This window comes from Protopterus annectens, chromosome 4.part1, assembly GCF_019279795.1.
Source record: "Protopterus annectens isolate FY-2018-M chromosome 4.part1, PAN1.0, whole genome shotgun sequence".
Lineage (NCBI taxonomy): Eukaryota > Metazoa > Chordata > Ceratodontiformes > Protopteridae > Protopterus > Protopterus annectens.
The window spans coordinates 238242327-238256913 of NC_056734.1; the positions used below are offsets into that span (position 1 = coordinate 238242327).

Consider the following 14587-nt stretch of genomic DNA (forward strand, 5'->3'; position numbering starts at 1 on the left):
GACCCCCTCTGCCGCGAGGGTGGCATCTTCCATTATTGCCCCCCTCCTCTGCCCCTGGAGGGGGGTTAGCCATGTGTGTCCAGAATGGCTCCTTGGGCTTTTTGGAACATTTTCCCTCCCTTTTGACCCTTGGGGTAGGGTCTTGTAGGGGTGGAAAAATGGACTCCGATGGCAGACAGAGTCTTTCCTTCCTGCTCACACCTGGTCAAAGTTTCCTTAATTTTGGGCCCGAAAAGAGATGAGCCATCAAAAGGGGTGTTGACAAAGGATGACTTAAAGGGCTGTATGAAGGAACACAAGCACATCCAATCCTGTACTGCTGCCCTACTCGCTCCATCAGCTGCATATGAAATGAGACACATGGACGAGTTCACTATGGAACTGAGGGTAGCAAGCTGGGAGGTGACGTTATCTGAAGCTCCTACAGATACAATACCCTGAAGAATATCTCCAAGCTCTTTAAGGAGGTCTCTTTGAAATCTCGTAAAATGAGTGAGATAGTTCAGTGAACGCACGGCAGAAGTCTCTGAACTGTATGTGTGCTTCCCGTATCTATCCATGATCCTAGAGTCTCTGTTAGCAGGATGGATAGATGAAGAAGTTTCTGACATCTCCTTTTTGGTGGCTGCCGCCACCACCATGGCATCAACTGGCACTCCCTTGGTGAGGAAAGATTTTTCCTGGGGGGCAGAAATAAATTTATTGTGACTGCTAGGGACAGTCTCCATGGTGTCCGGAAACTCCCCCGCCCTTCGTGAGACCAGCTCCATGAGCTCATCGAAGGGCGGAGACACCCAAGAGGTGGAGGGTTGAATCCCGAAAGCCTTCAGGAGAACTGACTCATCTTCAGTAGGGCTGATGGACTTCCAGCCACCCCTCTGCCTAATCTTCAGAGGGGGACCATGGGGACCCTTCTGATTCATCTAAGTCGTTATCTGATGTGAGAGACTCCTGTGGAGATTCTACATGCTTCCCCTTACAAATTCTCTTCCTGGGAACCTCATCAATGGGAACTTCTTGTGAAGTCTCGGAAAAGCAGGGGCCACCCAGTGGGGCTTCCTGAGGCTCGGGGTCTCTACGCTTCAACAGGATCTGTGAGGCAGAAGTGGACACAGGCACTTTTGGGCAGGAGTCAGTTGGACCTGAAGTTGTAGATGTTTTGGGAGACATCACTTTCCTCATAGCTTCAAAGGCACCTCAGCTCCAATTAGAAGGGACTGCTGGATCCGAGGAAATCATTGATCACCTCGGCACCGGGACAGTGGGCTCTGAACCAGAGTTAGGAGCCGCGCTCATCCAAGCCGAAGCCCAGAGAGGCAAAGTTGGAACCAACAAGTCAGTTTGATTATCCTCCCCGGACCCGACTGGAGAGTGTCGGCTCCTAAACTCCTCGATAAGCACCGAGGAAGTCCGAGTAAATGGAACCGATGGCACTGGAACAGGCGTCTGTTCCGAAGGCTCAACAATCATCAGGTCCGACTCCGAAGGACCGGTATGGCTTGGAGGAGGAAATGAAGTTGATGGCAATACAGTCTTTTGTTACGAAACTGCTTGGGTCGAAGCCAATAAAAATTTCGTCAACCCTGGTGCCTGTAGCAACTTCTGCACCATACGATCCACATGCAAATCGGATAGGCTGATCGAGGACTGAGATGAATGGATGGATGGGGGGGGGGCACAGATTCAGGAACTGGAGATTTTGGCTCCAAAAAGACAAGACGTTTGGCTCCAAGGGCTGTGGAGCTGATGTCGATGGTTTCTTGGATTTTTTTTACTTCTGAAGAAGTAGAAGCCTTAGAAGACTTTGAAGACTTACTCGACATATCCTGGTCACTCAAAGCTTCCTGAAAAGATGGTTTCAGCAGTCCTCTATCTATAAGCTTTCTTTTGCTCTCCTGAAGAACTCTGGAAGAAAAAGAATGGCAAATGAAGCATCTTTCCTGTAGGTGCAAGGCTCCAAGGCAATATACGCAACTGACATGACTATCTGTCACAGACATCTTCTGTCCATATTTTGGACACTAAGTCTGGCTTGGGTTGCTTATCTCTAGCCTGGTCAGCCATAATCAAAAAATACAGTATCTAGAAAAAAATCTACTCTACTATCTAAACACACCCAAAACTAGTTAAATAAGCCCTAAACAACTATGGGCTAAATCTAGTGTGACTAAACTGTCACTATTGAAAACACACACACACACACACACACACACACACACACACACACACACACACACACACACACACACACACACACTAACTACTTAATCAAACTACTCTAAATAAGCTACATAATAATACAATATACTGTGACTAAACTGTCACTGTTCAAAAGCACACAAACATACACTAAAGTACTAAGTTAAACTACTCTAAATATAACAGGCCTAATAAAAAAACAAAGGGCAAAAGAGAGCTATATATAACAATGAAAAGGCACAGCAAAGGGAAAGGGAATATTACTATTAAGCTACAAAAGCTAAACGAATTATAAGGCTAACTCTAAAAGTATAGAAATAACAATATTAGCTAGATAATTTTAGAAAAGAAAACTGTACTGGCCCGAGCTATGCGAGGAACCTCTGATCTATTGCAGCGGCAAACTAGATATTGGGTAGCTCAAGGTGCATCATGGGATAGGGTCTTGGCCTCGAGCTGCCTGAAGACCTCAAGCTTTGTAGAAGGCTGACTCAGAGTCGAGGATCGGCTCTGAACCCATCTGTAAAAATGAACGGAGAGATAGAACAACTTCACAACTCAATTTCTGTCAAAAGAAGCATTGATGAAGAAAGACATGAAGGGCTCTGCGACCTCACACAGGCACAACCAGGCATACTTTCTAATGGAAATCCCTGAACCTGCCACCCTTGAGGCACCATCAACTGCATGTGAAATCAGCCTAATGGACAAATTTGAAATGGACTGTGGGGTAGCCAACTGCAAGGCAATAGAACTTTCTGCTTCAGAAGGAATGGCTCCTGAGAGGGACTTGGTAAGTTCTTTACTCAAATTCCTCTGAAGTCTAATAAAGTGTGTCAAACAGTTCAGTGATCGACGTTCACAGGTCACTTAAGCATATACACACCTCCCAAATCTGTCCATCATCCTAGACTCCCTGTTAGGAGGGCTAACAGAGAAACTTTGTTCCACAAGTTCCTACTTTTTGGCCACCTCCATGGCCATAGCATCCACAGGTACTACCTTACTCCAAAACTCCATATCCTTGGGAGGTGCCAAAATCCTGTCTGGTCTTTTGTGGATCGACTCAAAAGGAGTCAGGTTCCTTCCACTCTCGCCAAAAGATCAAATCAATGAGCTCGTCAGTGGGCAGAGTCACCAAGGGGGTAAATGGTCCAAACCCAAAGGCTTCTAGGAATATTGATTCCTCTTGGGAAGGGTTGTCGGTAGACCTACTACCTCTTTGTTTTAGGATCTCTAGGACGTCTCCAAAGGAGACTTCATCAGGTGGTGATCTTGGGGACCCTTCCCCCTCATCGAAATCAGTATCTGTGCAGACACCTGAGGGGAGTCTAAGTGCCTCCTTTTACACTTTCTCTTCCTAGGGACTTCTTTGTCAGGGTTGTTGCAGAAATGTATCTGAAGAAAACAAAATACCTTGAGAGGTATGTCGGAGACTTTGAGCTGGCTGTCCTTGTGGAGTAGGATATTACGGCCCTTTCACTAGCAGCACAGAAAACCCTATCCACCACCTCGAAGGCAGAATGCCCCAGGGAGGAGAAAGCTAACGGCTTGAGAAGACATGCTTCCGAACCATCGACTCCCTCCGACCCGAAGGTAAACCACTCGAACCAAGGGTCAGAGCCGAGCTGTCAAAGGCTGAGGCTCCAATGGGCAGAGATGGCTCCAACAATCTCGAGTTGACTCTAACACCTCGGATCTGGTGATGACACTATGGCTCCAAGAATCATTCAGCTCTGATGCTCACAGAGTTGGTGTACTCAGAGATGGCACCAGAGAAGAGACATGATGAACTTTGGATCTGATAATGACAGATCTGGGATTCTTGGTTCTAAATGCTCCAAAACCAAAGATCAGATTTGAGGAGACACCAGTGGTGGAGTAGTACGTATGAAGTTCTCTGGACTGATGGGGTAAGAGCTGAGAGAATCCCCATTTGCATTTGCGTTGGCAGAAATGCCCTCATGATCCTATCCACATCTGCTTTGGTCAAACTTCTGGAGGTTTAAGAAGATGATGCAATAGATGAGGTCCTGGAGTGGTGGCGTTTCTCCAGGAATGGGGATGGGAGACAGGAGGGGACAGGATCCAGAGATGACTCATATTGGGTCAGAGGAAGATACTTTGTATCTAAATGGGTCAGATCTGATGATGCCGATTTGGCTTTCAAAGGTGCAGATTCTGAGTGTTTTGCCTTCAGATCCAACAAATTTGGATCTGATGGTTTAGGTAGCTTTTGAGGAGGTTCTACACCAGTAGGTGAGATCAGAGCAGAAGATGTTGAAGGGTCCAAAGGACACTTCTTTGACTCTTTTTTTGTCTGTCTTCTTGGGGGTTTGAACTCCAGGTACTGTCTGAGAAGAAGACGAAGGGAGCAAATCTTTTAAAATAAGCTTATTTTTTTCTATCCACCAAGGCCCATGGATTAAAAGCTTTACAAATATTACAGGACACATTTAAATGATCCGGGCCTAGACAGTAGATGCATGAGTGATTTCCTATTAAATCGACGAAAGTTTAGCTTGTTGAAATGCTAAACATTGACAGCTAAACTCCAAAAACGGCAAAACCGCAAACAACGACCTAAGCCAATTTTTTCTCAAGGAAAAATTCACTTGGCCGTTACTGACAATTTGCCCTTTTCCCCGATGTAGAGTGATCTCGAAGTTAGTATATTTAGTTGGGGGGAGGGGCACAGACCCCCACATGGGGGGTGTGGGGGGGCAAAGCCCCCCAATTAATCAGGGTTTAAAGGTTTTTGTGGTGTCCATCGGCCACGCAATTGTTTTCCCTGGGAAAAAATTCACTTAGGGGGCTGTTTGCGGTTTTGCCATTTCGGTGTTTAGCTGTCGATGTTTTGCATTTCGACAAGCTAAACTTTCGTCAATATAATAGGGAAGCTGGATGAGTCATGTGCATAAGGAACCTTGTGGCCACAGGCCTTGCATTTTTTAAAACCTGTTGTTTTTTCAGTCATTTGTATCCAAAGGCTACACTACAAGAGAAAGGGGAAAAAAGTTTCTTGCCTTTTTTTTTTTAAATAAAGAAACTATTAAGGTGAAAAAGGAAAAGTTGCCAATGATGGTAATGGAGACTACTGCTAAGGTTTGAGGGGAAAGAAAGCACAAAAATACCAACAATGCTAATAAAGTTACTCTAAAGAGTGTATGAAGGGTTAGAGAGGGCCATTACAGAAAGAAAATAAAAGAAAAATATTTTAAATCTGCTCTTCTACCTACAAACACCACAAAGCTTGAGAGCTAACTGTGACCATGTTTGTACAGAAGGAGGCAAACTAGATTGAGGTTTGGTAGGAGACTAATTCATTATGGGTAGGAGAGGAGCATGAGAGCTTTCAGTGTTCCACAAGCTGTAAAAAAAGGCTTAGTCAGATCTGAGGTTCGGATCTGAACCCATTTGTTGAGTAATGAATGAAAATGACATGAAGATCTAAAATTAGGAAGAAGAAGGTGGGAGTTATGCTTGTGTTGTCTATTCACTCAGAATGATGTACTCTTACTGTAGGCATTCATGAATCCAGCCCAAAGACTAAAGGTAGCAAGAAGTTGCAATACCAAGAACAGAAGAATAACTGAGGTTATGGGATAGGAAAACAATCTTCTGAATGTTCCTTGGTGTACAATGTTTAATACAATTTTCTTCAACCTGCAAAGTAATAATATGCACTTAAGTGACAAAATAAAATTTTAAATAAATGAAATATCTTTCAGATTTAACCAATTTGCAGTCACCATGAAACAAAATGTTTTATCTTCATGGTGACAAATAAGAAAACATCAGATCAAGTCTGTGTTGCTTACTAAAATAAACAAAAGAAACATAAAAACAAGTCATGCGAAAGACAAGTTTTCACCTATAAACAAGAGTTTGTGGAATAAGACAAACGTGCAAGTGTTACTGTTTTTGTTAACAGAAGTGTTAAATGTTAATGTTAACTTGTCTCCTTCACTGGGTCATAAAGTATATAAAATCTCACATACTTTCAAGGAGTTCAATTTGTTGGTGAACCAGAAGTTGGTCAATCTATAAAAAGAAACAAACATATTTTCAGAAGTTTGCCTCTAATGATAAATGCCTTCAATACAATACTACTACTTTGGAAGAATCTCATAAGTAAAATACCTGCACAGATAAATAACAGGAAAACAGTATGCATCAAAACACTGAGCAATAAAATATGCTAAAACAATATCACAAATGTCACGTTTGTTCCACAATCTTGGGAAATTTAATGACTAAGAATTAGATGACAGTTTAGTCTTCAAATAATATGCCTTTCTCTTTCTCTCTCATTCTCTTTGTGTGTGTGTGTGTGTGTGTGTCTATGTGTATGTATGTATATATATATATATATATATATATATATATATATATATATATATATATATAGATACATGAGTAAACATTAAATTATTAATATACAACTGTATTGGAGCTCAACCACTCAATGCAAGCATTTTGAAATTCTGCATAATGCAAAAATAAAAACATCTACACCTAAAATGATCACAGAAGGGAAAAAAAGTTATGTCTTACCATAACGTTCCATCTCTGTTGTCAATCTTCATCTATTCTTGACCGATAGGTTATAGTTCCGATCCTCGGAACTGATCTGGCTGTTATATAGCTCTCGTCAGCCAAAAAACATTTGAGCTAAGGGTCTACCCACAATGCCCCTCTCTACATCACCTCAGATCGATTTTGCAGACTTTTAGAAAAATAGACGGAAACTAAACCAAATGAAGAAGTCCTGTCCAAGGTGAGTCGTAACAAAAAACCCAGGACAAATGTTCACTCCTCCAGGAATCCACAGGAGGGGGAAGCAGGGTGGGACGCCAAGAATAGATGAAGATCGACAACACACATGGAACGTTATGGTAAGACATAACTTCTTTATCTGATGTTGTCAATATTTATCTATTGTTGACTGATGGGACAGAGTCCCCAGCTACTTTAGATCGTGGGTGGCCCTATGGAAGGATATTCCTGAGAACCATAGAACTAAAGGGGGCTCTTCCCCTCGAGACCAAATCCAATTTGTAATGAGTAATAAAGGTATGTGGAGTAGCCCACGTTTGCTGCTGCGCATATTTTACTCATGCAAGCCTTGGAATGGAAAACAGCTGAAGTAGCCATAGATCTGGTGGAATGTGCCTTCACTGGCACAGGTAACTTTAGATTCTTTCTATTATAAATGAAAGTAATGCAATCTCTTAACGATTTTGACAAGGTAACCTTAGAGACAGATTTTCCTATGGTTGTGCTAGAAAAGGAAACAAACAATTGTTCGGACTTCCTGAATTCTTTAGTTCTGCTAAGGTAGAAATGTAATTGTCTATGAGCATCTAACAAGTATAGGCAATATTCACCTTTGTTGGAAAAACTGGGAAAAAAGACAGGTAAGTCTATGCTTGATTAATGCTGGACTCTGAGACTACCTTCGGAAGAAAGGATGGATTGGTTCTGAGTGTAATTCTATTCTTATGGAAAATTAAGTAACGGGGTTTTGAACATAAAGTATGCAATTCAGAAACTTGTCTTGCAGAGGTTATAGCTATAAGCAGAAGTGTTTTCCAAGAAAGGAACTTTAAGTCACAAGTAGCTGCTGGTTCAAAGAGGGTAAGTGCCAGTAATTGTAAAACAACAGTCAGGTCCCATGGGGGTAGAGGGTCTTTAAATGGAGGCGTTAATCAAACTGTTCCCTTGGGGAAGACCTTACATAGTCTATGTGAAATTATGAGTAGGTCACCAAAGCCATTGTGAAAATAGCTAGAATGACCTTAACAGTAGAAGCAGAAGCTTCTCTAGCAAAATGGATGGCCAGAAATTCTAAAACTTTTTCCACAGGAACTGAAAAAGGGTCAAGGTCATTATCACAAGCCCAAATTGAGAATCTCTTCCACTTACTAATGTACAGATTACTGGTGGATGGTTTATATGCTGCCGACAACATTTTTTGTACTGGTGATGGTATGTCATGACTGGCAACTAACGGAACTGGAGGAACCAAGCAGTTAGCATGAGACTTTGAAGACTGTGATGCACCAGTCCCTTGAGGATGAGACAGAAGGTCTGAGAAGGTCTGGTAGTGGGTCCAGAATCCATGGACCGTGAACTAGATGAGGCCACTGGAAAGGAAACCAAATTTGTCGAGCCCAGTAGGGTACAATGAGGACTACTTTACTTCTCAATCTGGCTGCTTTCCTGAGAAAGAGAGGGATCAGAGGGAAAGGAGGAAAGGTATAGAGGAGACCCAGGGGGGCAATCGAGGAGAAGAGCATCTCTCGGAGACTCCCCCTGAGAGGGGATTAGGGCAAAATAGCTTCTGCACTTGTTGTCTCGGGGTGACGCAAAAAGGTATTTATTTTACATTTGTTTACTGGGCTAGTTCGACTGGATACATGCCCATTTTCAGCGGAGGCCTGGGGAGAAAAGCTCCAAAAAGACATTCAACAAACTGTTACATTTTTACAGTTTAAAACACAAAATAAAACACAAATAAAATGATTTTTACACAGATGTAAACAAACACAACAATATATACAAACAAATTATTACATTTTTACTCAGATGGAAAATTCTAGACAGTGTTTTTAAGAATGATAGAGTATTGAATGCCTAGTAGGCTAACCTGGTAGTAGATCCAAGGAGATCATAGGATTTATAAGTTAAGAAACAGTAAAGCATAGGCAGAAGTCCTTCATGTGCACACGAGTGATGGTTAGAGTTAGTCTGGATTAGGACAAGGACATAGCCATCGTTTTTTAAAGTACTGAATCAGACTTTTCTTGAATTGAGGTAAAGGCAGTTCAGATGTAAGATTAGCAGGAAGAGAATTCCAAGTTTTGCCAACAGAGTTAGCAAACAGAGATTTACCGGTTGTGTTGTTGGATTTGAGAGTTTGAACTAGTAGTCTTTCAGATGAACGAAATGCGCTAAGTTTACTGTACGGGATGATGGAGGTTTTTAAGTATGGGTGTATTATCTGGTTGGTACATGATCTTGTGTGCAACTATTAGCTGGTTAACCTGAAGTAGGTTAGGCAGTTCAAGCCATCCTATTAGATTTAGGTTATGACAGTGATAAGTTCTGTAGGCTGCATCGGGAGCAAATCTGGCAATGTGACTGTAGCTGCTAGAAAGTTTATTAAGGTCACTTTTGCTGAGGTTTGTAAATAGAGGGGAAGCATAGAGGAGGGTGGGAAGTAGATGTGTATGGGAAATTACAGTTCTAGCTAATGGAGTTAGGAAGGGCTTGATCCTATATAGTGAGCCAAGTTTTTTATTAACTATTATAATAGTTTTATTGATATGCAGATCAAACTTAAGGTTATCTATTGTAACTCCTAACAGTTTGGTTGAGGAATCTGGGGAAATAATGGTGCCGTTGTTGGATATTAATGTAAAGGTTATTGGGGCAGACCTGTGAGTGGGGGAGAAAAGCAGCAGTTTGGTTTTATTAAGATTTAGCATGAGATGACAGTTAAGGAGACAATTTTTTAACTGTGTTAAAAGTAGTCTGGGATAGAATCTGCAACTCTGTAGGCGAAGTGTCGGAGCATACTAAAGTGGAGTCATCTGCATACTGAATGTATGTTGCATTTGGGATGACCTTATACAAATCACTGATGAAAATGGAAAAATAATAGTGGACCTAGCATGGAGCCTTGGGGTACTCCGAGGGTGATGGGTAAAAGGGTGAACAGTGTGCTCTGCCATAGGACAGCCTGTTGTCTACTACTGAGATATGATTGAAAGCATTGGATAGCCTGGTCCTCTAGGGAGATGGATTTCAAAGTGTTTATGAGTATTTGCTGGTTTACAATATCAAAATGCTTTTGACAGATCAAGAAAGATAGCAGAGGAAAGTTTATTATTGTTTTGGTGTTGGTTAATGATGTTAGAGAAGGAGAGGAGGGCTGAGTTTGTACTATGGAATGGTCCACAGCCATGTTGGGTGTTGGCTAGAAGATTATTATGGATAAGACAGTTCAGGAGTTGATTATGGATGCATTTTTCCATAATTTTAGCCAAGGGTGACAGGATAGCTATGGGTCTATAGTTTGAAAGTTCAGTAGAGCTGCCCCCTTTATGGAGTGGGATGACATGGGACATCTTCCAGACGGAGGGAATGGATGCTTCAGTTATAGCTCTATTGATCAGGATAGTAATGGGGTATGCTATGGCATCTGCAGCTTTTTGTAGATATTCTGCAGGGAGTAGATCAGCCAACAGGGTGGCAGGCTTTAGTTTTTTAAGTAATTTTCAGACCAAAGATGTGCAAACTGGCTTGAAGTTAAATGAGAGTTGGGAGCAGGGTGTAGTGGCCAGAGAATTTGGGCATCCAGGGGATAATTTGTTAGCTAGGTTCTGGATGATTGTTGTAAAGAAGCTGTTAAAGGTATTGGCAATTTCTGCTGGGGGGGGGGGAGGGGGTTGGTTAGAATCCAAGGGGAATGGAGTGAAGGACTGTCCTGGACTAAGGAGTTTGTTTATCCAAAATGTTTGTAGCTTGCTTTGGTGTATTTCTTGTAGATGGCAGTAACAGCTTTTCTTGTCTAATGTGGTGGATTTTTTTGTTTCATTTCTTAGCTGTCTATATCTAAGTTGATCTATGGGGTTTTTTGTGGTCCTCAAAGTGGCCCAAGCCCTATTTCTAAAGTAGCATTTTATATCTGGTTTCTTTTGAGAGCCAAGGAGCAACTTTTGTTTTGGTTCATGGGTGTCAAGGATGGATAGGAATGTGGTATTAAAGTAATTTACTGATTTTTCAAGTGGTAATTGTTTCAGAACTGACCAATTGCAAGATTTGAGTTCATTTTGGAAATTTGTGCAGTTGAAATTCTTATTGTTCCTTATTGTTTTAAAAATGGACTGGTTGTGGATATCAGCTTTTTGCCTGATTAAATAGGTGAGGAGGTGATCACTTTGGCAGGGTCCCACTCTTGTATTTGAGGGGATGGGTGTTAACAAGAATCCAATCCAGACTACTTGCTTTATTGTTGGGTTTACTGATCCTAGTGGGGGAGGCTATGACCTGTAAAAATCCATAAAGGTTTATGTGGTGAGTGGAGGGTTCTGTGGAACACATGCTCCAGTCTATGTTGAAGTCCCCAAGTACAATGGTTTCTTGGGGGTAGTTGCTGTATAACCAATGTAGGATATCTTCAAGGGTATTTATGTTATTGCCTGGGGGAATATACACACAGAAGAGATTTATACATTTGTTCTTATTAATGTGGAGCTTAGTGATAAGAATTTCAGCATTGAAGAACAGGAATGTTTGCAGGGCATTACTGGACACTTCAAGCATGGATCTGTACAGAACAGCTACCCCACCTCCCTTTCTATTGGTTCGATCAAGCCTTAGGATGTTATAGCCTGGTGGTATAACTTCTTTATCTGAAGTAGAAGGTTTTATCCAGGTTTCAGTAAGACATAGTATGTCTGGGGAAAGAGGATCTAAGAGGGCATGTAGATGGTTTAATCTTACTGTTTACACTTCTGATATTTAGGTGACTGATCAAGAGTGAGTTTGGGGGTTTGTCTAAGATTTGTGTAGTAGCGAGACAGTTAGTAAAGGACCTAGAGTCAGTGGATGAGGATGGGCCAGGATTTGGGTGGATATCTCCATCCATTGTCAAGCTGCATTGGAATCTGATTGTGAGCTTCCAGATTTTAATTAATAGACTTTGGTATCTCTTGGTTTTAGGGTTGGCATATCTTGTTCTAATGGGATGCTGATACCTAGTAAGTAAGGAGTTAGATAGGAGGGGATGTATTAAGTGTTTAAGCTTGTTTGGAGCTATAAAAGTGGAGGTTTGGCCTTTTGGTTATTGGAAACCTGGGTATGTATTATATTCGTGGGCAGTAAGAAGATATGGGATACGCAGAAAGGGTAGCAGAAAGTACAGTGGTAGTATTTTAAGTGGTTTCACTGCAAGTAACATTGGGATTACTGAGGTTGACTTGTCCCCAGTTTAAACTTTTTAGTTTGTCCACTATCACATTTGAACTCCCCGGGATGTGCATTGCGATAAGAAAGGCAATGGCCCCTGCCATATTTGGCAGGCTTCTCTATAGGATTTGGTTCCCCCTTGCTTGTTGATGTACCAGACTATGGACATGTGGTCTGACTGAACTGCAATTGTTCCTTGAGGAAGGGCATTCTGAAATGCTTGCAATGCTAGTAGCACCGCCCTCAACTCCAGGACGTTGATATGTGCATTGGCCTCTATCAGGGACCAAGTGCCATAGACTGCCTTTCCCAGGTAATGCCCTTCACCCCATCTAGGAGGCATCTGTGGTCACTATGGCTTTGGGTTGAGGAGGGACAAAGGGGTGGCCCAAAAGAATTTGCTCAGATTCCATCCACCATGACAGGTCCTTTTTCAGCGACTGGTGATAAAGATGGGGTGGTGCACTGGATGGGTAGAACAGACCACTGATTTTCAAGAAGCTGTTGCAGGAATCTCATGTGAAATCTCACTAGTGGGACCAGTGTGATAGCCGCTGCCATGGACCCAATACTTGAAGCACCAGTAAGGCTGGTACTTTGTGCATAGAAGAGAATGAACTGCAATCTGTGAAGGGGAGGGAGGCTACGCATGACAGGGTGTTCAGATGAGCTCTGATGAATTCCACATCTGAGTCAGAGTCAGCTGAGACTTTGTATGATTGACCGTGATGCCTAGATGCAGTAACAATTATAGGGTGAATTCTGTTGTCTGTAGCAGTAGATGTCTGGTAGAGGTGGTGATGAGCCAGTCAGCTAGATATGGAAACACTCAAGTGAGCTGTTACTGCTGCCATACATTTGGTAAACACCCTGGCGACTATTGTGAGCCAAAGGGCAGCACCTGGAATTGATAGTGACTGGCTCCTAGCTAAAAGCAGAGAAACCTTCTTGAGCATTTGTCCATTTTTATGGGGGAATATGCATCTTGAAGGTCTATTGAGCATATTCAATCATTTTCCTCAAGAAAGGGAAGTACTGACTGAACCGTGACTATCCAGAATTTGGACTTTTGAACAAATTTGTTTAGAATGCTGAGATCCAAAATTGGTCTCCAGTCCTCTGTCTTTTTTAGCACTAAAAAGAACCTTGAGTAAAATCCGGATCCTATCTGGTCTGGTGGGACTTCTTGGATGACTCTTTTTTCTAGCAGCTTTTGTATTTCTAAGGCTACTTGGTCCTTCTAATTGGGTGGAGCATGGGGGAGTCTTGTTCAAGTTCTTGGATAAACAGTGAAAAGGATAAGGTATCTTCTGGAAATAATTCTCAGCACCCAGGCATCTGTGATTACTTGTCACCAGGCTGTTGGGTGCAAAGAAAATCTTCCCTCGACTGCCTCCAGAGGTAAGCAATTGGGCCTCCTTTCAGGCGCACTGATAGGGTTGGACAGAAAAGGACACCCCCCCCCCCTGGTTCTGCAGGCCACCCCTGCCTCTAGGATGGTGTCTTCTATTAGAGCTCCCTCCTCTGCCCTGAGGGGAGTCTGTACCATGTGTGTCCTGGAAAGGGACTCCTTCAAAGTACAGTTGTGTAGACTTACCATAAATGTAGATGTTAGAGTATATTCACTGTTGCAGTCATCACATTTGGGTTATCTGCCTGCAGGTAGCCCTCAGCCGGCCTGAATACCAAAGTCTTCGGATTTCTGCATCAAATGCTGTCACTTCTTCCATGACATCAGGTCATCAGGGGTATAAAACATGCAGCTGACGCCATTACATCAGTTTTTCTTGCCCCAGATGTCAGGTGCCCCCACAATAGGAAGCAATTATATGGTATGGTACACCCCCATCAAAAAGCAAATAAACATGAAAAAATATATATATACCAAACAAGAAGGAAAGGTAGAGCCAAGAGAAGTTAGGGGGCTGGAGGGAGGGTAACCAGGACTGCAACAGTGAATACAGTCGAACATCTACATTTATGGTAAGTGTACACAACTGTACTATGTTCTTCATGCATCACTATTGCAGTCATCACATTTGGGTTGATTCCCAAAGCTAAGGAAGGGAGGAGGTAGTTAAAGAGCATTAGGGCCAGCTATTAGGCCCTGCAAGACTGCTGAGGCAAATCCAGCTCTGGATTTAGAAAAGATAAACAGGCGGTAATGCTTGGTGAAGGTATGTACAGAGCTCTAGGTAGCAGCTTCCAGGATGTCCCTGGTAGGGACTCCTCTGAGAAATGCCATAGAGGTAGATGCAGCCCTGGTGGAATGTGATCTTACCCCCTGTGGAGTAGGTTTTCCATGGTGCTTGTAACAGAAATTAATACAATAGGCTATCCATTTGGAAATGGTTTGCTTTGAAATGACCTTCCCCTATGCCCCTGCAGCAAAGAAAACTAGCAGCTGGTC

At 42.5% G+C, this 14587-nt stretch overlaps 1 protein-coding gene across 2 annotated transcripts in view; it reads right to left on the reverse strand.

Moving 5' to 3' along the window:
* Positions 1 to 14587, reverse strand: part of LOC122800826 (phospholipid scramblase 2-like) — a 1997253-nt gene that overhangs the window by 490827 nt on the left and 1491839 nt on the right. For both annotated transcript variants that reach the window (XM_044070115.1, XM_044070114.1), the window contains one exon: positions 6201 to 6243. In XM_044070115.1, coding sequence (XP_043926050.1) covers positions 6201 to 6243 — 43 coding nt within the window. The remainder of the gene's footprint in view (positions 1 to 6200; positions 6244 to 14587) is intronic.